Below are 23440 nucleotides of genomic sequence, written 5' to 3'. Positions count from 1 at the left end.
AACACCTTTTGCCCATCTTACAAACCTTGTCCTGTGCAGCCATCCTCATTGCTTCCCAGTAACACCACACTCCGTTCGTGGACCCATCACGACCTGTCAAAGCCTTGTTTGTCTGCTCAACACAAGTAACGATGACCGTTCCAGTCCGTCATGGCCTGCGAAGACGCTGGCAAGGAGTGCCGCCTCCCCAGTTCCCACTTTTCCCTATCGACACGGGTCCAGCTAATCCTGCTCCTATCGAGTAAGTTCGTTGGAGTCCTGTCAATGACTTCCTATGCGACAGGGGCCCAGGGGTCTCACTACCTATAAACCTTGTACATACCTTAGACACTGACAAGCCATCCCAGTTGTCAACGGACGGATGACTGGATTGAGCGGTTCTTGTCCATCGTGAACACAAGCATCTCGGAGACTAGCACACGCCTTAAAGTGGCGGTGCTAGGTACAGGGATCGATGTTGACCACCCTGACTTTTATGACGAGGACCGCTTCAAGACTGAAAACGCCCGCAGTTGGGTCGCCAGTGCCCCAACCGTTGACAGTAACGGGCATGGGACGCATGTTGTGAGCACCATCTTGGCACTGACGCAGAACGTCGATGTCTATGTAGCCAAAATATCGGAAGGGAACAGTCAGACACTTGAATCAGCTGAATCGGTTGCTGAGGTACGCATTGTGCTTCGAGGCTCTTTATCTGCTCCGGTAGCTGACAGTGCCGCGCCATGCGCATCCGCTAGGCGATCCGAGTTGCCAACGAAGAGTGGGACGTAGACATAATTTCGATACCATTCGGACTTCCGCGTGCCGTCCCTAGGATTCAGGATGAGATTGAGAAGGCTGTACATCACAAGAAAATCATCTTCGCAGCGGCTGCTGATAATGGTGCCAACACGGGGCGAAGTTACCCAGCGACCCAACCCGGCGTTATTTGCGTTCACTCGGCCAACGGGCTGGGCAATGCGTCGCTGTTCAACCCGACGGAGCTGCCCACCGCTGACAACTTTTGCGTTCTCGGGGAGCATGTCGAGGCGGCGTGGCCCAGCCCCTCGCCGACAACACAGCTGGGCGGGACGAGGCGCATGTCTGGGTCTGCGACTGCGACGTCTGTTGCCGTGGCTATTGCCGCCCTCATGATTGCCATCATTCATGACAATGTGCCGGAGCAGGACTGCGCTATTTGGCTGAAGAGCTATGACGGCGTTAGGGCCATTTTCCGTAGCCTCTCAGAACAGAGAAACGGATTGTATGACCTGGTGAATCCAGTCAGGGTTTTCGGCGGGGGCACATATCGAGAGCGAGGAATAATGCTTGGAGAAGTACTGGAGGGGTTGCAAAATTGATAAAATAGCTAAGTTTCGCCGCTCGTGAGGCTGCTGGGAGTCTAGGGGTGTGATAGGGGTGTGATGTGGTATTGGTGAGGGCATGACGAAAAGGGGCTGTACTGCATTATGCGTGGCTTTTCTCCATTGGGCATTAATCGGCGAACTGGCAAAAGGTGGGGGTGGAGGAGGAGGATGGCCTCGGACTCTGGGGGGCTGGGGGCGGTGCGGCTGAGACTGGAGCCTAGGTAGATGCAGCTGTCCGTGATTCAAGGCGGTATCGAGCTTTCAGTTCCGTCCTTTATCTTCTCACAGATTTAACAAGTGATGATAGCAAACCAGGCGATTTCTCGCTCAGGATGGAGGACAACCCAAACACCCCCGACCCCCGAATTAGAATATACAAGATCCTGGCGGATGGGTCACTTCAAGCGATCGACGAGGGAACCCCAACATCACCAAATGCGACTGACGACGTCAAATCCAGCGCTGACGAATTATATCTCGTCGAAGGCCTCTCTGAGCACACCATAACGGTGTTACGGGGGCTGATTCCAAGCCTACCCAATGCTTTCGTCAAAGCACATCTGTGTGACAACCTAGGGCAAATCGACAGCGCCCTAGACGAGGATCATGTGTTTCTAGCCAAATGGTCCCGCCGCGCGGCTCAGACCAAGGAGGTATGGGCACGCGAGAAGAGGTTGCGGACCTCCAAGAACCCCTTCAACGTCGACGACGTTGACCCAACCGTCTCACGTCTGGACCACGACCGTTACGAGCATATAACGGAGCCGTACCGGTTTTACAACCCCATCTCCGAGTATGACATCAACGTACCGTTTCACCAGAGCATCGAGGAGGGAGGGTCTCGGACAACAGCAGCTGCCATCAACGAGATATCTCCTGGATGTGACATCGAAGGACAGCATGGTCCTTCAGATGGGGAAGAAAGGTCAACTGCCGCTCAACCGGGATTGAGAACCAAGATGTATGTCCAAAACATGTTGATGCATGCTGCGCACGAGTGCATATCTTTTTATCATGTCAAGTTGGGAAATAGGATCAAAGGTGAGGTCCTACTGTTTATATTTGTAGGCCACGGAGCCAGGGCTGTGGGATATCGGATGTTAACCAGACTTAGGTATTCTCATCTTTGATCAACCCAGAAAACACCGCATTACCGAAGTCCACTACAACCTCGTGGCTGGCGGTGAAATCGAAAGCAAACAGAGCCCTCCAAAGCATGCATTCTAATACGACAGGTGTTGCCTCGACAAGTTCATGAGCTAACTTGACGCTACGCGTTCGGCGGACCATAGCAAAACAACTACGGAGCTCATCCTTGACACCATTCTAACCATTGTCGTCGAGGACCAACGCAAGCTTCTCGTGAGCATCAGCAAAGCTTTGGATGAGATTGAACTCTCCATGGGCAGAGACTTGAAAAGCCCTCAAAGCTGGAGAGACTTCCCCCCAGGATGGAGGAACCATCTCTTCCATCAATCACAAACGATTGCATACTTCCTCGCACGCGTGCCCGAGCTTAGCGCTCCTTTACCTCCCACGTCGCGCAAACCCGCGCAGATTCGAATACTAGAGCGGGCCGAGAAGGAGCTGGAAGCCACGATGCGGCGGCTTGAAGGAACGTACCAAGTGCTTATGTCCTCCATGAGCATCCTCGAAAGTGAGCGGGCCATCGAACAAGCCGAGGTAGTGACGAGGCTCACGAACCTCGCCTTCTTCTTCGTCCCGCTGACCTTTGTATCTGGGATCTTCGGCATGAACGTGGTCGAGTTTGATCAAAAGTTAACTGTCGCCATGTGGGTGGCCATTTCGCTCGGAGTTACTGCAGCCACCTACTTCATCCGCTTCCGCCGCCCGCTGGTTGGCGCCGTGCATCAGACTCCCCAGGCCATCCGCCGCATGCGCTTGGACATATTGGCCGCTCGCATGAGGCGTTGGGCACAGGTTCTCCGCCACCTTGCGTCTGATTATAATCTGATTCCTCTTCTCCTCCTTGGCCTCATGGGTGTAGCCGTTTGGCTTGCTGCCACCCTGCCCGCCACCGATGAGACCAGGATCGGCGTCATCCCCAGCCTAGCAGTGATTACACAACTACTAGAGCCCGGGAACATCATCTCCAACAGGCTACGCTGGGTGCGCCCGAGTCAGGCAATTATCAAGCTTGCCCTTTTCATCGGCGCCGCTGTGGGCCTTTGGGCCATCGCGACGAGTACACTCCCAATCGATACCAGAATCGGTCTGGGCCTGGTTATCCTTCGTGCTCCAGTTCTTTTCACTCTAACATCGTCCCACACCATCATGCCAGCCATGATGGACTCTGTTGCCTGGTGTTATTTGACACCCAAACTCCGCGTCCGCCTTCTGGTGCACCCTCTCTTATTCGACACGACCAGGGCGGCTCTCTGCTCCGTCATGGGCGTCGCACTATGGAAGCTATTCACAAGTTCCCTCTCCGATGACTCCAAGATCGGCGTGGCCATCGGCACAATGGCCGTTCCCCTCATGATTTTAGGTCTACCGCACAACATGTCCCAGTGGGTCCGAATTTCGAGTTGGGGGGGTCTGGCCAAGGCAATCGCCCTCATACCATGGGGCGGCGTTCTCGGCTTCCTCCCAATTCAAGCCGTGGCAACCTGGAAGGTGAGCACCGCTGCCTCACTGTCAGTCTGCGCCAAATTGGGCATCGGGGTCGTTATTCACACCGGCCTTTTCACCCTCACCTTTCTCCGTCGGACCCCAAGCATCGAGAGCCGAGAATACGACCGCCGGAAGCAACTAGCCCAGTCCGCCTCTATCAGCCGAGATACCGTTCCAGCCCAGGTTCCACCAAGAGAGGCAGGCACTGTCCCAACTCCCGGGGAGGTAGGTAGCTAGCTGATGGCACACGAGGTTATACCACCCTGAGTTTGCGGACTTCGCGCGTCGTGTTTTCGGGCTTCCACTCTGGCCACGGAAGAACGGGTTTTATGACGGGGATGTAGAGCAGTAAGGGGCATAAGGTTTGGTGCCAGACAGAAGGCTTCTCTGGCCTGGGTACCTAGGTTTGTGTGCGGTCTTCTCGGGGTAAAATATCTGTGTCTTTTGGATAATTACTCAATTACTTCGTACATAGAGCGGATGTCTCTGTTTGTTGTATACCCCAACCCCCAAGGCACGCTCCACGTATCCATATCTACCATGTTGATCACAGCCCCCTCAGCTGGCCCATTCCTGCGGCCAGGGTGCCATACCCAGTAAGCGAAAGGTCCCCAGTAATTATGGCACACCATCCGAATGTACATACCCATCATGCGTGAAACCACGATCCGGAAAACATGAGGATAAGAGCGGTTCTGGATCGATCAAACAAAGCAACTTAGACGGGATATATCGTTCGTGTGAGTTGGTTGACCTGTCGTGACACCAGCTGCCTCGTTTTTGGAATCATTTGGGGACTCCCAAGCTTACCCGTACCCAGGCCTCGCTTTAGCGGCCCCCAAGCTGCCTTTATGCAATGTGATTAGGCAACCAGCGCTGTGGTTCACTGGCTGCAGTGGCCCGACTCCTGAAACAATCAGGGATATCCTCTTGCCGCCGACATGCAAGACCCTTCGCCACCATTTGCCAGCGTAAACAAAAACCCACATCTGCTCACAAAAGCAAAGGTTGTCGCCCTTGGGGCTAAAGACTAGCACTCCCTCCGGTATATCAACCCGCCCCGGCCTCCATCCGTTCCGCCCTACCCCATCACTCAGAAACGACCACCGCGCACCACCAACCACCCACCATGGCCGCCCAAAAAAAGCAATACTTCCTCGCCCCCTCCTGGGACTACCCCCCCTCGGGCCCCCTAGCACTCGGCAATATAATCCTATCCCCCTCACGGCCCGTCCCGCCCCTGCTCGCCGCATCCGCACCCACCCTTGCAGGCCTCACCCCTACCTCAACCCCAACAGGCCCAACCCCCCCACCAACCGACACCCTCCCCACCCCCACGAACCCAAACCTAACCCGAACCTCCACCACCAAACACAACGTCGAATGGACCCGCGCCCAATCCCTCTCCCACACCCTCGGCGTCTGGTCTCGCTTCATCCAATGCCTGGGCATACGCCTGGATTTCGAGACATCCCACGCCCGGCAGGATGTCTTCCGTTTCGCGAGCGTGCGCACCGAGGAGTGGTTCCCCAGCGACGAGTTCCTGGCGGCGGCGGTGCAGGATCCGGGGGTGAGAAGGCGGCTTGTGGGGGGTGGTCGTGGCAGTGGGGGGAGGGGCAGGTTGGGGTTGGGGAGGCGGGCGGTGTACGTGGTGGTGGGGGTGAAGACGGTGTCGGGGGCGCAGGTGAAGAGGGTGTGGACGCGGGGGCTGGCGGCGCAGACGGAGGTGGGGGTGGATGCGATGGGGGCGTCGGTGCTGGTGGCGTCGGGGCGGCTGGGGGGGTGAAGTGGGAGAGGGGGGAGAGTATGGAGTTTGAGGGGGGGGATGACTTTGTGTTTGCGTATCGGGTGCGGAAGGTGTGGTTGAGGGGGGGTGGGAAGGGCGTGGGGCAGGATGAGTATGTGAGGGGGAAGATGCTGTCGGAGAGCTATGGAGATGGGAAGGGGGGGAAGGGGGATGATATGGAGGATGTGGTGGTGGAGGATCTGGAAGATTTTGATATTGGTGATAAGTGGAGCGGGAGTGCGGTGGTGGATGAGGGGGAGGAGATCGAAGTGTTTGCCCCTGGGGCAGGGAAATAAACGCGGAGGCAACTGCGACCAGATCTGGCTAGATGGAAGAAAAAGCTGGGGTTCCTGGTTCGAATCCTGAGCCTAGAGGTATTAGCCTCTGGGCTACGCTCTGTAACGGATCCAGGCGCGCCCACTCATAGCCTGGTGTTTACATGCAGAGTATGGCACGTTTATGGACGCATCAAAATTATCCATTGCCTAGTTCGATTGATAATATGTCCAGAGTTCCAGTCGTCAGCCACACCGGCATCTTATCTTCTAGAATGTCATCCCGTTGCGTACCCAGGACAGCTCCTTTCCCAAACTGAACACAATATCGCCCCCCGCAGTTTTCACTGGCCACGTCCAGAACAAATCCCCGACACGGTTGGAGAGGTAGTCATCCGGCATAAAGAAATGTTTCTTGTAATGATACTCCTGACGATCCCCCGGGCTCAAGTTGATGCTACAAATCCAGGAGTTCTGGTGGAGGAAGACCATGCTTTGTGCTCCCATCATCTCCTCGCTTCCACCGAAGCCCAGAAAGTGTTGGAAATGCCTGGATAAGGCCGAGTGTTCTGGGTACAGAGTAACAGTTGGTGATTCGGGTGTCGATTTGCCAAGGTCGAATAAAAAAACGGTGGAGGGGGGCCCTTTGCCATAGTGACGCACCTCAAGGGCGAGGAGCGATTGGTTTCCAACCATGGTGCTATCGTAATGTGTGGCCCTCTGACCTTCTTGAAGAGAGTAATCAAGGCGGATACCCATTTCGTGGACCAATTTGGGAAACTCCTGGGCGTCATACGACCGGAGGACACCATCCGCTAGCAGAGAAAAGGTTTGTCGATTTCCCTCCCCATCCGGTTGCATTGGAGGCCATACTAGCCAGCGCCAGAGCTCTCTCTCCTTCGTTTCAAAGGTCTGGAGCCCCATGCGGACACCTCCCTGGACTTGATAAACTGAATCCGAGACTGCGGTAGCGACGAGAAGATACTCGCCGTTGGAGCTGAAACAAAGCTGCTGAATATGCCCTGTGATATGAGTCTCAAAAAGCAATGTGTTTGCTTTCGTAAACGAAGCGTCGATTGCCCAGACTTGCAAAGTGTTCAGGCCATCACACGATGCAACCACGTGGTTTGTGCTAACAGCTACCATACGAACGTATGTGCCCTCTGTATGCGAATACAACGCCGTGGTATTGTCAGCTTCGTGTCCAGTGCTAAAGGCGATGACCTGGCCGTTGTCCCTGCCAGCGACGACGAGCGGCAGTGTTGGATGGGCTGAAAGTACCACACTTTTCGCAGACTCTTCCTTTAAGACGGTAGTCTCAAAGTTGATGCCATCATGATCGGCACAGTCAGCGCCGCTGTGATCCGCTGCAAGGTCTGCCTCCAACAGAGGCGGGGACCAAATCCTCATGCCGCCACGTATAACATCAGAAATCCTCGCCCCGTCTGAAGTGAAGCTCAGCATACTACCAGAAGACTCCGAAACGACATGGTACAGCAAGGAGAGAGACTCAAAGTCCCATATTCGAATGTTGCGCACATTATCGGCCGTGACCAGCCTCCGGCCATCCGGTGAGCAGGACGCTGACACCACCCCAACCAACTGGGGCAATGCCCGGGTCTTCACCAGGGCCCCACTCCAACTGTCGAACAGTGTCATCTGGTGGTCTTCGTAGATAACGAGAAGCAGACTGATATCCGGATTGGCGTTGAAGAGCATCATTTTAGGTTCCCAGTTCCGTCCGTCCTGAGCCCAGTCGACAAACTTGTGGGTGCGGATATCCCACAGACAGACCGATCCTCCACGATATGCGAGTGCAAGTACTTCCATATCCGGAGAGACCGCCGCGAGGCTGGGAACTCGATGGGAAAGCATGTTCCCTGGTGGAGGGTTGGAACTCTGGTGACTTTTGTAAGGAAATGCTTGGTCTCCAAGCAGGTCCCCAGACAGTCGGTCCCATTGTAGAAGATGCCCGGACGTGGACACGGCAAATATCGACTCCCTCCAGCTTTCTAAGTATAGCCATTGAGAGTTCATCGGGCTTTCGTGCTCCCATATGACACCGCCATTGAAGTCCTGCAACTTCACGCTGTCCCAGGAACACGAGGCAACGCCGCCATCAACAACGTGAATCTTGTCAACCGATTTTCCGTACCGGAAAGCTCCCTGTTTTTGACCGCTGCGGTCATCATACAGAACCATCTCTCCAAACCACATGGCGACGGCAATCAGTCCCCCGCCGCATGATATTGCTGTCGGCCGCTTGTCTCCAAAGGCGATGAAAGAGATGCGGTCATCCCATGTGTCCTTTCTCTTGCCCAAAACTTGAAGACTGCCTGCTGCGTTCCCAAATTGCCGGTTGATGGCGGAATTGACAGGGCAGAGGGGAGGAACCTGGAAGTAGATCACAGACGGACGTTGTAACAACGCTTCTCCAAAGTGCGTGACCAGTCTGCCAAGGTCTACCGCCCAGGAGCTGATGTTGTTCTCGATATCGTCCATCGGGGGTCCGCGGTGTTTGACAGTACGGCCGATGTAAGAAGACAGGTTTCTAGATGCCCTGGTGATGCTGTGCAGATTTCCTCCCATGGCAAGCCTCTCAATCCAACTGAGGACATGTGTCTTGAGGAAACCGTCAACAGCAGCCAAGAGGTTGCTGCTCCCGGGGGATGCTTCCGCGACGTGGCCCGAGAAATGCACCAGTGCGTAATGGAGCATTGGCGAGGAAGGTGGGCGCTGCTCCTCGAGGAATCGTCGGTTGCGAGGCGGTCGCATCTCGTTGCTTGTCAGCAGCCGCAAACACACCATGGCGATCATCTCATGGGCGAGGGGTTCCGAGATCGAAAACTCCCCAGCTGCTTCTGAGAGTAGAAATTCGCGACAGGTCGGGTGGAGCAAGCCGATTGTGTCTGAGTTTTGGTCAATAGACACCAGCTGGCCACAGAGACCTTCAATGGCCCGTTTTGTGTTGGGAAGAACGATGTTGAGGTCGAACTTTAGGGCTTGAGAGAGTTCCGAGAGAGTCAATTTTCTAGAGGCCATGGCAGTCCAGGTGAGCACCGCCTTGGCGACATGTCTGTCTGCGTTCTTTGCCATCGTTCCAATGCTTCGTTCGTAGTAAGCAGCCATTCCCTGCGGGATCCTCTCTAGCACTTCCGCGACGCGCTCATAGGTGTACACGTTCTCGAGTTCATCCATGACAAGTCGGGCCCACAGAAAGCTTGCGTTTGATCTGTCGATGATAGTCTGGGCAAGCTGTTCCCGATGAGCTTTGTCTTCCCCTGGTAAACTCGCGATGCGGCTTGCGACGAAGCAGTGGATATCTTGAAGGGTTGCCTGAAGTGGTATGTCAAGAGAAACCACGCGAGCGGACTTTCCAATGGTCTGTTGCCATCGCTGCATTTCTGCGACTGCGCGGCTTGTGACGAGGATACGGAGTGGGAAGTTGGGCTTTTCACCGTTCAATAGCGACAGTAGGCCTTGGTACCTTTCGCATTCATCTAAGGCGTCAACCACCCAGTATTGTGTCTCGGAAAGCTGGGTCTTTAGCACATGGTTAGCCAGCCTATCGACTGGGGGTGGTGGAATAACATCAAACATATCCAGCGAGGTAGTTACTTACCTTGAAAATGCCCTTGCGGAAGACAGTATTCCAGATGGCCGTGGGCTCATCAACATTAACCACAAGGCCCTCTTGTAGTAGTTGGAACAGCCGCATGCGAATTGCGGTGTTCGAGGCGGCCATTTGGTATGCAATCGACCGGAGAAAGCTTCCCACAGACGAAAAGCCTTTGGTTCCTACGTGAAAGTGATAGCTGGCGCATGCTACGCCGGAATCCTGGAGTTGAGATATGACGTGGGAAGCCAGAACAGTCTTCCCTGATCCTGGCGGTGCTTGAACCCAAAAGATTGACAGGTTGTCGTTGTCCATTTCTTTGCCGGTTTTATGGCCGTCCCGCCAGCTGCGAAAGTCTTCCCTGGCATCCAGCCATTCACAGGTCTCTTCCGCTCTCTGATGTTGAGGTTGCTCGCTGAGTCCATCATAAACGCCTAAGAACCCTCGCAAGTCTCTTAATTGCTCACCGGACTCTTTTCATGTTATTGATTAGCTTCACTACCCCAAATAACGACCGGCATTTCGAACGTACCGTCTCGGAGCAAATCTGTCACAGCTCCTGCGAGAGCATTCTTGACCGTGAGGTAGTTGGGATCATTAGGGTGGTCATACTTGCAAATGTCTCGATGGTTAGCATTGATGTATTGAACGCGTTCGCCCTTGTAGGCGTGTCCTATTCACGCAAATGATCAGTAACCAACGCTGCATCCAAAAGACCGCAACAGTCAATACCTAAGATGGCCGAGGACTTATTCACGATTAAAACGGATGAGACGCCTAGACTTGTTCTCAAGGTCTCGAAGAATGAGAAGATCGGCAGGTCGTGAGCGTATTTCCCGAACTCCTCGTTGAGAGCCTCGAGTGACGCCGATCCCTTCTTCAGCTCGGTAATGTACTGGCGCGAGGACAAGATCCCAGAGATGGACAAGATGTTATTGAGAATAGCCGCATAGTCGGACCCTCGATGAGGGGTTGCTAGGAAGAATATGCAACGGATCCGAGTGCTGAAATCCGGGACGGCGCGTGACAAGATAAACGCCTGGTGAAGGCACAGGATAAGTCCTCGAACAAGCAAATACGAGCGCTGGGTTCGGGGGCAAGTCCCACCTTCTTGATAACAAGTCCGCCCATGGAATGGCCGACGAGGACTATAGGGCGCTAAGAGTAATTAGTGTGTCTCCTCCAACCCCTTTGATAAGAAACAAGGCATAAACAAACCTCTCCTTTCTCCCTGAGGTGGTGGGAATTCCTCATCTCCTCCAACAGATTCTGACCAAAGGCGTGGACATCCAGAATACTGCGCTCAGGGCTTGCCCAATCCGAGTCATAACCGAAGCTATGGATGTTGACGTTCTCCAATCCAGGCTCTTGGGGCAACCAGCTTTGCGGCCAGAAGCGATTGGGATCTTCTCCTTTCCTCCATGTTTTGATGGAACCTCCCCTGAGGCCGTGGACAAATATCAAATCCACCAGCGGACGAGGTGAAGTACTAACTATTCGCAACCCAGTAGGGCCACGGAGGTCATCTTGCTTGGTGGTAGTCCCGTGTGAGCGGCGACCTAATCGGCGCCATGAACGGCTCCCAGGCTCTGGCTTGGCTCGGTTGGAGTCCAGGGATCGATCATTGCTCACGGGGTTTGACGGAGTCCCGTCCGATATAGCTGAGTCTGCGGCAACAATTTGTGTCTCTTGGTCGGATGCATCACGAGCTCTTTGGCGTGTTTCCGGACTCGAGAGCAAGGACCGTAGGGCCTGGGAGCGACGGTAAGTTGAAGCGAACGGCGGTGCGAAGGGTTCAACATCTACTTACTCGCATCGAAACAACTAAAAGAGTAATAAGCCGCTGAATAACCGTTTGGAGACAAAAAGAAAAGAAAAAAAGAAAGAAAGAAAGAAAGAAAAAGGGGAGAAAAGAATGACAAAAAGTAACACACAAGTGATAAAAAAGTGACGACCCCGCAAACGCAGGCTTTCCTCCTGTCCCGGCCGCCTCCAATGCAACCGTCAACATGCATGTTCCTCCGACACACCAATCGCCAGTTATTCCAGGGGTTATCACCCCCGTTCAGCTTAGGTAACTGTACCTTATGTACAACCGCCACACATAAATTTATACCAGAAAAGAGTACAGAAAGGCAACATCATGGCAATTATACGAGCCTATATATCGATGGTTTCCGACCAGAATGTCCAATTCCCCAGGTCTGTGTAATCAACGTTCCCCCACCCTTTCACAAGAGGCACTTTGGGCCTGCTGAACTCAACTTCCACGACACGATGGCCCTCGCCATTCAGTTTCGGAGGGGACACGCCATAGCCGTGGACCCTCCGATCCTCGGGGACGTTACACGCAGCCAGTGGCGCCTCTCGAGAAGGCACATTGCCAGTCGTCTCAATAGCAGCCAGTCGAGCACCAATCGCCGCCATGATGTGTCCATCGGTAGGCCCCTCACGGCTTTGCTCGTTGAGCAGCGTCGTTGCCAAGGCACGTAGCGGCGGGTCTCTGCACTTCATACTGACGATGAAGAGGGAGCTGACAATGCCGGGGCGTGTGGAGAAGCGCTTGAAGGCGCTAGTTTGTGCCCGCCTCCTCAGCCGCGCTGAGGCTGCGGCATCGGTCACGATGCTCTGGAACAGAAGCTGGTGTTCGTCGTATGCCGTTTGGAATGGGCTGTGGACGCAGAGCATGTAGATTATGGCTGCCGTAAGTTGTGTGCGGAGAGCATAAACCTCGGCCAGGGTTTTAGCATCCCTTAGTGTTGACATGGCGGAAGAATACTGAGCTTGTAGCCTCGTGGCAACGGCCCCCAGCTCATCGAGAACTGAACGGCATTGGGTTACGGCATCCAATTGGCCCTTGAACATGATGGGATCATGCTCTTTCCAGCTCGGATACGTGTACCGCAGTTTCGCAGCCGCCTCCACGAACCGGTATGATCGGTGGAGGCAGAGCATTGCGGCGTTGATGGCAAGCTCCGGGTCGTCGAAAACATCATCTGCAGGGGCATCTCCTTGCCAGTTGGACTCCAGATACATGAAGGCGGGTGTCTGGGATATGGCGTAGCTGCCAATGAGAACGTCAAATTTGACTAGTTCGTCTTTGACTGTGCTGAGAATGTGAGTAGATGACCTAGGGGCCCATTGGCCGCCATGCTGGCTCTCGGTGAGGATCTGTACTGCCCCAAGAAAATGGGCGAATGCATTTGTTTCGTGTTGGCTTAGGATCTCGGTACAGGCCAGGATCATGGATGCCAAAGCTAGGGACTCCGGTCCGGCAGTCCTGTTATTGATATCCGACTGGAGTTTTGTCAGAGCCGAGCCGTAGTAACGCCAGACAGAACAAGGGCTTCGCTCGATGGCGTTGTCAACCAACGATTCGTACGCAGCTCCAAACGCAGCGGCGGCGGCCTTGACACATGGCACTTGGTTTGACAGCTGGAGAAATATGCGGCCCCAGACACCGTCCTCTTGCACGGGGCGGCCGTTGTTGTCCAGAGACAGGACATGAGCAGCGAGGTAGGTTAGCCTCTCCGTCCCGCTGTCCGCCGCGACCCCTATCTTTAGAGCAGGCTTCAAAGCTACCGGCAGTTTGCTTTCATGGTTGTAACCACTGCATAACCTGCCTGCCTGGACGCATCGGCGGCACAGAGGCTTTTGCTCGTCACACTTGACCCGGCGTGTTCTGGATTTAGTCAGTCAGATCCTAGCATGCAACGCAATAGCTGACTAGCACCGAGATGGCAAGATGTAGGGGTTCATACTTGCAAGTCACACAACCTCGTTTCGACTGCGAAACGACGACACGAGACCGCTTTAGTGGGAGAGCGGATAATCGAGATTCACTACCGGCAGTGTCGGGTTCTGGATTGGTAATAGAAGCTTGGGGGGTATTTGGCAGCGCCTCCATCATGGTGGCAGACCTGGCGTGGCATATTCGAGGAAAAGTGAACTATCCTCAACCCCAGCTGCTCCGCTCGATATGCTGCGCTTGAATATGTATCAAAGACCGAGATGGCCTCCACCCCCTAAATGATGATGAATCTCACTATGAATCTTACCCCTGACCCGATACAGCTTAGCTTGATGAACACCGAGCTGAACCCCACAAAAAACACCGAGCTGGGCTCCACTTACAGCTGACAAACCAATCAAATGTCTGTTCGTCGTTACCTCGTAATCATGTGTATCCGTATTACCACGTTACCAGCTTAGAGGTCTAAGAGAAGGAACGTGAGTGAGAATGAGGAACAGACCCGGGTCAGGGGCGAGTTGTTAACCAAGTGCTTAAATACCGGCTAAGATGTCGAGACAAGAAGCTCAACATACCTAATCCTTTAAGGTGCTTGTTCACTCTTCTCCGGTTGTCTTCTCATCTCGTTATGCAAGTTTCGTCGACTTACACAAACAACAACTTACAGCCAGCACCAGACCACAATCAGCACCACAACACTTGCAAAAATGCAATCTCTGTCGCTTTTGCTCTTTCTGCTCGTCAGCACAACCGCGGGATATTTGCTCCCAAATCCGCCTGGGAAATACAATGTCACATTAACGACAGGGTCCCTCATAGACTACAGCCGCGATGACCCCTATGCCGCATCTCCAACTCCTCGGGCACTGATGCTATCCGTCTTCCAGCCTACTACCTGCGACTCCACCGTTCCCGTCCCAATCATGCCCGACGAAGTTGCCAAATACCAAGGGCCATTCCTCCAACAAACCTTCAACATCTCCCTCGATCTCTCCCCCCTATTCCTCGAAGCCCGCCTACCCGTGTGCCCAACCCGCCCCAACAAACCCACCTGCTCCTTCCCCAGCGACGCCAACCGCATCCTCCTCTTCTCCCCCGGCTACAGCATCCCCCGCCTCTACTACAACGCCCTCGCCTCCTCCATCGCCAGCCAAGGCTTCACCGTCATCACCATCGACCACCCCTTCGACGCCAACATCATCCTCTACCCCACCACCAACCACACCATCCACACCAACACCTCTATTATCTCCTCCCCCACCTGGGACCTCCACCCCCGCGCCGCCGACGCCTCCTTCCTCCTCACCCAGCTCGCCAACGCCACCGCCATGGCCCACCTCCTCCCGCACCGCGGCCCCCGCCCCTTCCCCACCGACCGTGTCGCCATGCTGGGCCATTCGGCAGGCGGGGCCGCGGCGATTGTGGCGGCGAGTCGCGATCTGCGCATTCGGGGGGCGGTGAATTGGGATGGCACCGTTTTTGGGTCGCCGGCGCCGGGGTTGGGTGAGGGGGAGGGGGAGGGTGAGGACCGTGAGGGGGAGGGGGCAGGATGGGAGGAGCCGGTGGCGGTGATGAAGAAGCCGGTGTTGTTTCTGTCGCATCAGGACTTTTTGGATCCGAGTTGGGAGGCGACGTGGGGGAGGTTGCGGGGGCCGAAGGCGGTGGTGTGGGTGAGGAATACGACGCATTATACGTTTTCGGATGTGCCGGTGTTGTTGGAGGCTGCGGGGCAGTTGGGGGAGGGGTTTGGGGAGTTGTTGGGTACGCTGGAGCCGGCGAGGGTGGTGGCTTTGCTGACGGCGTATACGACGGAGTGGATGGATGGGGTGTTTAGGGGCGTGGTGGGGGGTTTGTTTAAGGGGGAGGAGCCAGAAAGGTTTCCGGAGGCAGTAACGTTGGTGAAGGGGAACTTTTGATGGGATGGGGGAAGGGTTTTGAGGAAGAGGACAAAATTGATGTGTTTGATGGCTGGGGGGGGGGGGGGGGGGGCAGTTCAGATAGTTCAGGGGCGCTCAACTCTCTAAAGGTCGTTTCGGCAACTTTTTGATAGGTAGAAATATTATACAAAGATCGTAGTCATTCTCCTAGCCGCTGTCTCACCCGTTAATCATACATCACATCAACTCATTTTTAGTACAACACCCGGGCCCAACGACCCTTCATCCCCCCAAACTCAATCCCCCAGTGGATAAGCATGCAACACCTGCCCATAATACAACTCCGAGTCCTTGCTCGCCAGAAACACAAAGCTCGGCGCAATCTCGCTCGGCTGGCCGATACGGCCAATGCCCGACTTGCTACCGAACCCTTCCATCTGCTCGGCCGGTCGCGACGCCGGCTGCAGCGGCGTGTGGACAGGGCCCGGCGCGACGGCATTGACCCGGATGCCCTTGGGCATTAGGTTGAGTGCCAGTGACCGCGTGAAGGACACGATGGCACCTTTAGTGGCCGAGTAGTCGACCATGGCGCTCGTGCCGCGGAAGGCGACTGTCGAGGTCGTGTTGATGATTCTGTGGGGGATTGTCAGATGCCTTGTGCTAGGGTTGACGTGGGGACAGGGGCTGGCTTACGATCCGCCCTTCTTCATATGTGGCAGGGCATATTTCGTGATGGCGAACATCTGGAGAATGTTGCTCCGGAAAGTGCTCTCGACGTTGTCCAGGTCGATGTCGGCGAAGTCCTTGCACATTATCTGCTTGGAAGCGTTGTTTACGAGGACGTGAATGATGCCGAATGCGTCGACGTGCTTCTGGATGGCCTCCTTGCACTTGCGATAATCCATCAGATCACCGGCAATCAGGAGGCACTGCCGGCCTTCTTTCTCGACCATCTTCTTGGTATCCTCGGCGTCGGTCTGCTCCTCGGGCAGGTAGACGATGCTCACGTCGGCACCCTCACGAGCGTAGAGTACGGCGACGGCGCGACCGATCCCGGAACTAGGCATGCCATGTTAACACCACTGATCTGCTCTTATTGTGAGACAAGGGAACTGACTCTCCGCCGGTAATTAGAGCTTTGCACCCCTTGAGCTTGCCAGCCGCGAGGTATTCGGAGGCCTGGCCCTCGCCCTCCAGTTTTGTTGACTCGCTGGAGGGCTCCATTTTCTTCTCGAGTCTGGTAAGAAGGCGTAAGCCAAAGGCTCATGGGACAACAGTTGATCAGGTCTTACCCTGGCAAGTCTTGGGCCTGTGCTTTTTGTGGGACAGGCTCGAAACTGCCGCTTTTGCTAAAGTGAGGGCCGGACATGGTGGGTGATGTTGAGGTTGAAATCTGATTCAAAGTAAAGGTTTACTTTCCAACCGATAGGGTATCATATAATTTTGGGTCTGGTTTAGCGAGGGGCGCTCTACTGATATAACATAGGTTCACAGCAATGATGCAGACCCATGTTCCATTGGTGGTGAGTCTGAGTGGTGACGCAGCGGCACTGGGCCTTCTCCCTAACTCATGACGTCAATGTACAACCCCGCCCACCACTTACATAGTACAATAAACAGGCTTACAGGCAAACCATATAACCAAACACTACCTAAGTTAGGTACATCATCAAAAGCTTGCTACAGCGCCGAGCATGCATCGAACGTGGAGCCCTCTTTGTTACTTTCGATCATGCCAGACTGAGCCGAGTTCGCCATCCATCTTCATGTTGCTTCCCTGATGTGACCGTTCCCAGCTCAGCAGGACTTATCCATGATCTATTATAGGCGAAAATAAGCGCCTGATAATGAACGAGGCTTGGTGTACAGACTAGGTAGGCATTCCCAGGAATTGGATCTGGAGCTTTTTGGATGCGAGCATGGAAAGTCCCCTCGGCTTGCTCTTGAGGCCGGCAAACTGAAAGGTCGGATCCTCGTGGTCTTCAAGTTGCCCGTGTTAACAGGAGGGGGCTTGTGCTAACTGCGGTAGCGTCCCGCCAGAGCAACAGGAGGCGCTTGACAGGATGATACTTGTATTCCATATTGTATTCAGGACGACGAGGATGGTTTCAATGCCGATTGAATGCGCCGAACAGGTGTGGATCGGCACCCGAACCCGGCTTTGAACATGAGTATCTTCAATGATCCTGGTGTTGTCACCACATTTCGGAAATGACTTGAACCAATTTTGGGGAGGTCATTGTACAACGGGAGATTCGTGACAGTGTTACCTCACCTCCTAGTCTAAGAGGGTGTATATTAGGTACGATACCCAACGTTTGCTGGACGAGACTCGGCCGCGTCCCCGGACCGGAGCTGCTCCCGTACCTAACAACTATACCTGCAATGATTGAAGAAAAACCCTAGGACTGGCTCAGCTGTTTCGCACTGCAGCACCCAATCCGACCCCTGTGCCGCACTGCCATAAAAGCCTACCAGAAGTAGATTGAATGTGGCCCAGTCAAAGTTCAGCTTTAGCAGGGGAGGGTTGCAGAGCAGCTCTGTGTCATGGGATCACATGGCCGCAGCCGACGGCCATTGGTCCCATCATTTTAGATGGCGATCCTGCCACCTTTTTGGGACCGGTGATGTTACATGCAACTTCAGCTAAGTCCCGGCATGGCAGTGCTGGCACGAGGCTGTACCAGAAGTCTGGAACCAAGGGGCCAACTTGAAAATAGTGGTGCCGACGCCAGTTGTGTTCCCTTTGGCCCTCATCCACCCGGTTCCTACATTTTCTTACGATCACGGTAGCTCGCTCCCACCAGGCACACCCACAGCAGACTGTAACGCTCAGATGGCAGAGATGGGTAGTCCAGCCGGCGGTGCTGACCACAATCATCATAGCACCCTCGAGGTAGTCCCCGCCCAGGATTACAGCAAACTCGCTTTCAACAAGAACGACAAGGTAGCCTTTGTTCCCTACCACGAACACGACAAGATCGCCGTCCCACCGCAATCCTACGACGACACTGCCCACTACCACCAAGCCGACTCGGCCCATTGGGGCCTACAACCAACGCCCACGCAAGACGGATATACATGGGATGGAGACGCGCCAGACCCCTGGGCAACGGGAGAAGGTGTGGGAACAGAGAAGAAAAAGAGGATTATTGGCTTGAAGAGATGGGTCTTCTTCACTGTTCTGGGGATCGCTGCATTGCTCGTGGCGATCGGCGTTGGCGTCGGCGTCGGTGTCGGAGTCTCGACACGTTCAACAAACAACGCAGAAGCGGACGCCGCCGCCTCCACCACCTCAATGCAGATATCTGAAACCGCAACAAGCTCTGTCCAAGGCAGTACCGCAAGCTCTGCATCACAAGCCTCGGCCTCCAGATCCTCGACATCTTCAGCGCCGCAAAGCACCCCCTCCCGCCAGGTCGGCGGCATCGGCGGACGGTGCAGCGAGAACTGGGGCAGCGATTGCATCTGCCTGGATCAAACCGTCTGCGCCAACACATGGAACGGTACGGTGCAGACCGGCCGCAAGCCAGACTGGCCCTGCCCCAACGACCCCGTTGCCGTCAAGGCCTGCTACGTGCAGCCCTGCAAGAACGCGGCACAGCTGAGTTCTCGGTGTTTGTGGAGGGAGGACTGTGCCGAGTTGGATCCGGGTAAGTGATATTTTTGCTTTAGCCATGGATATCCGTTGCTCCTAGATGGATGAGACGCTTACTTGCAACTCGTACGAGTAGGGGACGGAAACGTTACGGTTTGTCCTGGCGGGAAGGACTTCATCTGCTGCGCCAAGCTTCTTACAGGGTAACTGTGCACCCTGTGGGCTAATAACTTGACGTGCGAGGGTAATGGAAGAGATATAAGATTTGATAAACACAACGAGGTTATTTGCTATTCACGAATTCTTTTCAGACTCGAATAATAACAGACAATAGCTGTTGAATGAGGACTCGAGGAGGATCTCAGCGACTTCAGTCATCGTATTCCAGGTATTCTTTATGATACTTCCAACACCAAATCAGCTACATAGGTGTATACATAGAAACCAACACGGAGGTGGCTCCACAAACGGCGGCGGTAGTATGGTTCTCATAGAAAGACCGAAGAATAAAACCTGAATCTATATATATCCCCAGAAGTGATTATATCATATGCACATCGCTACACATAGGGATCATTCTGAACAATGCTCATCACTTACGGTATGAGAGTCCAATCACACCCCTTAAGGGATTTGATTTATGTTCCAACCAAGGAGGGCGAGGATATCGAGCCTCTTCCATTGCATTGAAATCCTGCTGCACTAAAAAAACAAAAATACAAACAGGTCACGTCCTCGCCCAGCACTCCATCGGCCATCCCAGAACCAAATCCGGCCCTGTCATTGCAAAGGATGCACGAAAACCCGCCCTTGGAAACGTCCACATTTCCACTCCGGTGCCCTTGAACATAGCGTCGACGGCGAAAGCGGAGATGTCGAGGCCGAAGCCCCTGTGGCTCCCGCCGGGGTAAGAGCCGGTGCCGCTCCAGCCGCCGGAGAGGAATTAAACGAGGATCCGCTCGGCTTTCCAAGTGCCGATTCGGTCGCGGCCGTCGGCGGGAGAGTCGTACCACTCGCCGAGCAGGATGTTGCCGTCGTGGGAGAGCGTGCCGCGGAAGCTCCAGATCTGGCCGGCCCAGATAGATTTGTAAATCTGGGCGAAGGTGATGGTAGTTCCTCCTTCGTTCGTGGTGAGCTGGCCCGCGACGACATTGAAGTCACCCCTGGACTCGTTGCCAGTGCCGATAAAGACGGTGTTGTTGGCCGACTGGTCGATGTTGATGCTGAAGTCTTTCTTGGAGCCGTCCGGGTAGGTAAAGTAGCCGGACCATTCACCAATGACGGCTGCGAGGTTCAGGCATGTTGATTAGTAGAGATAGATGGAATCTAAGGATGATTACTTGCTCACCAGACATGATGAACTGCGAGTTTGGATGGTAGGTATGACAGAGAGTTCTTGCAACACGCTGGATGATAGAGAAGTTTGGGACTGAAGATCTTGTTGGCCTTCTGGAAAGCTTGAGGAGAAAGAAATCCTTTGAATCGTCCCTGGCCTCCTCTCTCCCTTTATACCTGAGTCGACTGGCAAACCTCAGGCCTACCACGCCCTATCGGCTGTCGCGCGGAGGCAATTTTCTTCATTGGCGGCTTCTTCTTCGTATTGGAATCGTGCAGCCGATGCGGTACCTACTGTGTATCAAAGCCATTGTTGGCCATGCACCTCGCCATTTCTTCCCCCGTATTGGCCACACAACACGATGGTGTAGAATGGAGGCCAGCTGAAATGCATCATCGTCCCACCGGATGGTTGCAGTGGGAACATAGTTCAGCTCTCAGCTCACTCGCTTCGAGGCTTGGCAATCACTATTGTCACCATACAGGAGGAAGACTGACCGAGTAAAGGGTCAAATCCACACAGATGCATGCTGTGCTGTAGCCTCTACGGTTGGGATCTGTTTGGTCCCCGGGTCCCCAGGCATAGAAATCAAGATATCAGCCTGGCTGTGACACAACGCTGCTCTAATTTTAAAGCCTCTCCTGAACTATACAGAGGTAGCTAGGTAGGTATGTACCTTTGGTGTAGCGATGGCAGGTTTGTTTGATGGGGGAGCCCACAATATAATAACTAAGTGTTGCAATCAGAATCCGTGATGGCTCAAGTAGCACAGCGCATAGAGTCATTCCCCGCGGCAGCCACAGGCAGGACAGCTTCGATGCGGTGTTACCCAATAGGCTTTGGGCATCGAGACACCACTTGAGTTGGGACAAATTAGCTCATAGAACAGTTTAATCGCGTCTTTCACCGGTGCTTGACGAGGGGTATCGACCAAAGCGGCCAGACCAAGGCAGAATTATATGCACCAGGCCTTGTCGAGATATTGCCATATCGTGTTGTGATTAACCACCAATGGCGGGGAGTGCTGAGACGTATGCATGACACAGCAGGGTGAAATGTGCAGGACTGAGGCTGGCTGACTAGATCCTGCAGCAGCTGGAGATGGCAACACGAGTGAGAGACTGGAAGAAGAGCGCCCAGCACCCAACTCACGGGGACCCCCGTGATTATTCAAGGGCCCGTGTGGCGAGAACTGGGGAAGACAGCCGAGCCCCAGTGGCATTTCCTTTTACCTCCTTTTCCTCTCGCCAGATCATCCGCAATGGCGCGGGAGCCGGGCATGGAGAAACGGAATCCCGCTCCTGCCTGAGGGGTCCGATTCCCCTCCTCGGCCCATCATCTTTCGATTCTGATATCTTCTCGGTCTTTCTTATACCGCCCCAGGTGGATGGGCTTGGAGGCTTGATGACGTGCTGGAGATGCTGAAGCCGGCGAACATTTCGTTATTTTGGGGAATCGACGGGTTGAGAGACACTCCGTGTTGCTGATGGACGGTCACGAATCTTGAATCTGGCATGCGACCAGTCGGTGGCATGGGCGTTCCAGATAAAACAACAAGAACGAGGAATGTGCTGGGTTGGAGAAACAAGTCTGGGGAACCATATCTGGCTGTTAGCCAAGATAGTACAATAAACGTTTAGCCCAGCGAGTAAGGGCTTCTGGCGTCTTCTCGTCTGGTGTATATACCATGTCCTTTTTTGACCTTCCCGCCGCCTTCGCTATATTATACTATTGGGGACTGGATCCCCGTGCTTGAGAAAGTTAGAATATGGGATAGAATGCCCGCTTCGAGGAGCTGTTTCCGGCTCGAGCATAGTTTCCAGCTTCTCACGCCTGACTCTCTTTTTCGACGAATATCTCCCAAAAGACGGCGATCAGCGGCGACAGAAAGTCAAAGCCGACCCCGAAATGGCTGGCGCGCTTGTGACAGTCCTCCTTCCTCCCTGAGAAGGTCTAACTCGATGGCCTCTCCGAGCAACACGAACTCGTTGTCACAGTCACACACAGAGCGGATGACCAAAAGCACATCCGCGCCAGCGACGCCCACAACATTCTCGGCTTCCCTGTTGGAAGACTCAAGCTCGGTCAACCCACCAGTTGTGACAAACAGGCCAAGCCTCTAGAAGCCGAAAGTGGTGGGGGTAATGTATGTAGTCTGTAACTGTCCCCATGAAGAGTGAACTATCCCAAGAGTTATATTACGTTGTTGGGGTGCCTGGCGCCCGGTGCTCGGGGTCGGACTAGAATCGGTGACAAGGCAGATACTCGGGGTGGGTTAGGTGGACATCGGGGGAACGAGAGAGCAATCCTCCCCAGAGCTACTTAGCACACAGGAGGACAGCACTGCCCTGGCGAGGCAATGCACCGGAAGTATAGCGCACCACTCTTTGGTGGGAGAAGGCAGCAACTAAGCGCAGAGTGGGCTTTTGGAGGTGTCAGACCCGTATCTGTACCATGACGAGCAACTTTTTCGTCACGGCTTTTTCGTGGCCTGGGCTTAATCTACGGCGCGGGAGCTATCAAAGTAGCCCCAGACTCCCCAAATACAGGGGGTGGATCAGGGGAGCCTTCGCTAGCCGGTCGGAATCACGAAGTTGAGGGTCGGGGGATGATCGAGCAGAAGCCGAGATTGATCACGATGCCAGTTTATTCGTTTTGAGAGACAATGTCCGTTGACGCCATCGAGTAACCGGCAAAGATGCCCTCCAAAGGAAGTCCCAAATCCATGCTCGGCCGTCGTCCCGCCGCCCTCCATCTAATTCATGTCGCGGTGCCGGTCATTAAAACGCACATCTGGGTCGTGTCAGCGATTGGTCGGTAACGGAAGCGGAAGGCCGAGGTGGACGCACCATCTTCCCCTCCAAAATCGCTAGCAGGCGTAATCTACCGCTGGGCGCTCCAGACGTTCTTGAGGAGGCCGTCGCGCTGGGCGAGGCGGTTGAGGGCATCGTCGCTCTCACCCATGGCGCGGACGAAACCCGACAGGGCGTAGATGATGTTCTCGCCTTGGATGGCGCGGCCGTTCTCGTCGACCTTGGCGACGGTGATCTGGCACGAGCCGTGGTCCTTGGACCGGATAATTCTGCCCGTCGCAGAGCACTTGCGGGGGACGTAACTGGAGGAGGCCTGGTGTCAGCATGATCGCGGGTCGCGGCCGGGGCAATCGTCGTCGGGCATAGCGGGCTTACAGGTCGACGATTTCGCCACGGTCGTTCTCCATG

General features: G+C 54.6%; 8 protein-coding genes across 8 annotated transcripts; 3 read left to right on the top strand and 5 right to left on the bottom strand.

Moving 5' to 3' along the window:
- Positions 1-131: 131 nt before the first annotated feature.
- On the top strand, positions 132-6062 carry F5144DRAFT_589559 (uncharacterized protein; the record flags this gene model as incomplete). Its single annotated transcript, XM_066790053.1, has 13 exons — positions 132-241; positions 348-666; positions 738-1253; positions 1496-1544; positions 1635-2387; positions 2506-2519; positions 2655-3579; positions 3610-3836; positions 3879-4003; positions 4325-4328; positions 4385-4388; positions 5177-5550; positions 5586-6062. The coding sequence occupies 13 exons, from the start codon at positions 132-134 to the stop codon at positions 6060-6062; spliced, it is 3897 nt and encodes a 1298-aa protein (XP_066649610.1).
- A 172-nt stretch (positions 6063-6234) lies between these two features.
- On the bottom strand, positions 6235-11607 carry F5144DRAFT_559094 (NACHT and WD domain protein). The gene is made up of 7 exons (XM_066788122.1): positions 11468-11607; positions 10876-11409; positions 10765-10815; positions 10390-10696; positions 10190-10330; positions 9664-10130; positions 6235-9584 (listed from the first exon to the last, which is right to left on the bottom strand). Exons 1-7 carry the CDS (start codon positions 11471-11473, stop codon positions 6312-6314), a joined length of 4779 nt encoding a protein of 1592 aa, XP_066649609.1. The 5' UTR covers positions 11474-11607; the 3' UTR covers positions 6235-6311.
- Positions 11608-11713: 106 nt separating this feature from the next.
- Positions 11714-13692, bottom strand: F5144DRAFT_559092 (uncharacterized protein). The gene is made up of 2 exons (XM_066788121.1): positions 13419-13692; positions 11714-13339 (listed from the first exon to the last, which is right to left on the bottom strand). The coding sequence occupies exons 1-2, from the start codon at positions 13565-13567 to the stop codon at positions 11818-11820; spliced, it is 1671 nt and encodes a 556-aa protein (XP_066649608.1). The 5' UTR covers positions 13568-13692; the 3' UTR covers positions 11714-11817.
- A 423-nt stretch (positions 13693-14115) lies between these two features.
- Positions 14116-15324, top strand: F5144DRAFT_639148 (PAF acetylhydrolase; the record flags this gene model as incomplete). The annotated part of the gene is made up of 2 exons (XM_066792705.1): positions 14116-14911; positions 14957-15324. The coding sequence occupies 2 exons, from the start codon at positions 14116-14118 to the stop codon at positions 15322-15324; spliced, it is 1164 nt and encodes a 387-aa protein (XP_066649607.1).
- Positions 15325-15421: 97 nt separating this feature from the next.
- On the bottom strand, positions 15422-16799 carry F5144DRAFT_559091 (uncharacterized protein). Its single transcript, XM_066788120.1, has 4 exons — positions 16578-16799; positions 16403-16522; positions 15979-16344; positions 15422-15918 (listed from the first exon to the last, which is right to left on the bottom strand). Exons 1-4 carry the CDS (start codon positions 16652-16654, stop codon positions 15582-15584), a joined length of 900 nt encoding a protein of 299 aa, XP_066649606.1. The 5' UTR covers positions 16655-16799; the 3' UTR covers positions 15422-15581.
- A 1129-nt stretch (positions 16800-17928) lies between these two features.
- On the top strand, positions 17929-19421 carry F5144DRAFT_559088 (uncharacterized protein). The gene is made up of 3 exons (XM_066788119.1): positions 17929-18074; positions 18172-18938; positions 19020-19421. The coding sequence occupies exons 1-3, from the start codon at positions 17944-17946 to the stop codon at positions 19088-19090; spliced, it is 969 nt and encodes a 322-aa protein (XP_066649605.1). The 5' UTR covers positions 17929-17943; the 3' UTR covers positions 19091-19421.
- Positions 19422-19826: 405 nt separating this feature from the next.
- On the bottom strand, positions 19827-20238 carry F5144DRAFT_598704 (uncharacterized protein; the record flags this gene model as incomplete). Its single annotated transcript, XM_066790969.1, has 2 exons — positions 19827-20167; positions 20232-20238. The coding sequence occupies 2 exons, from the start codon at positions 20236-20238 to the stop codon at positions 19827-19829; spliced, it is 348 nt and encodes a 115-aa protein (XP_066649604.1).
- Positions 20239-23102: 2864 nt separating this feature from the next.
- F5144DRAFT_598703 (40S ribosomal protein eS21) lies at positions 23103-23439 on the bottom strand (the record flags this gene model as incomplete). The annotated part of the gene is made up of 2 exons (XM_066790968.1): positions 23103-23334; positions 23408-23439. 2 exons carry the CDS (start codon positions 23437-23439, stop codon positions 23103-23105), a joined length of 264 nt encoding a protein of 87 aa, XP_066649603.1.
- Position 23440: the final 1 nt, after the last annotated feature.

This window comes from Chaetomium tenue (genome assembly GCF_020726465.1).
Source record: "Chaetomium tenue strain MPI-SDFR-AT-0079 chromosome Unknown F5144scaffold_1, whole genome shotgun sequence".
Taxonomy (NCBI): Eukaryota; Fungi; Ascomycota; class Sordariomycetes; order Sordariales; family Chaetomiaceae; genus Chaetomium; species Chaetomium tenue.
Note: the sequence above shows the minus strand (reverse complement) of the source record. Positions and strands in the feature narration are given on the sequence as shown.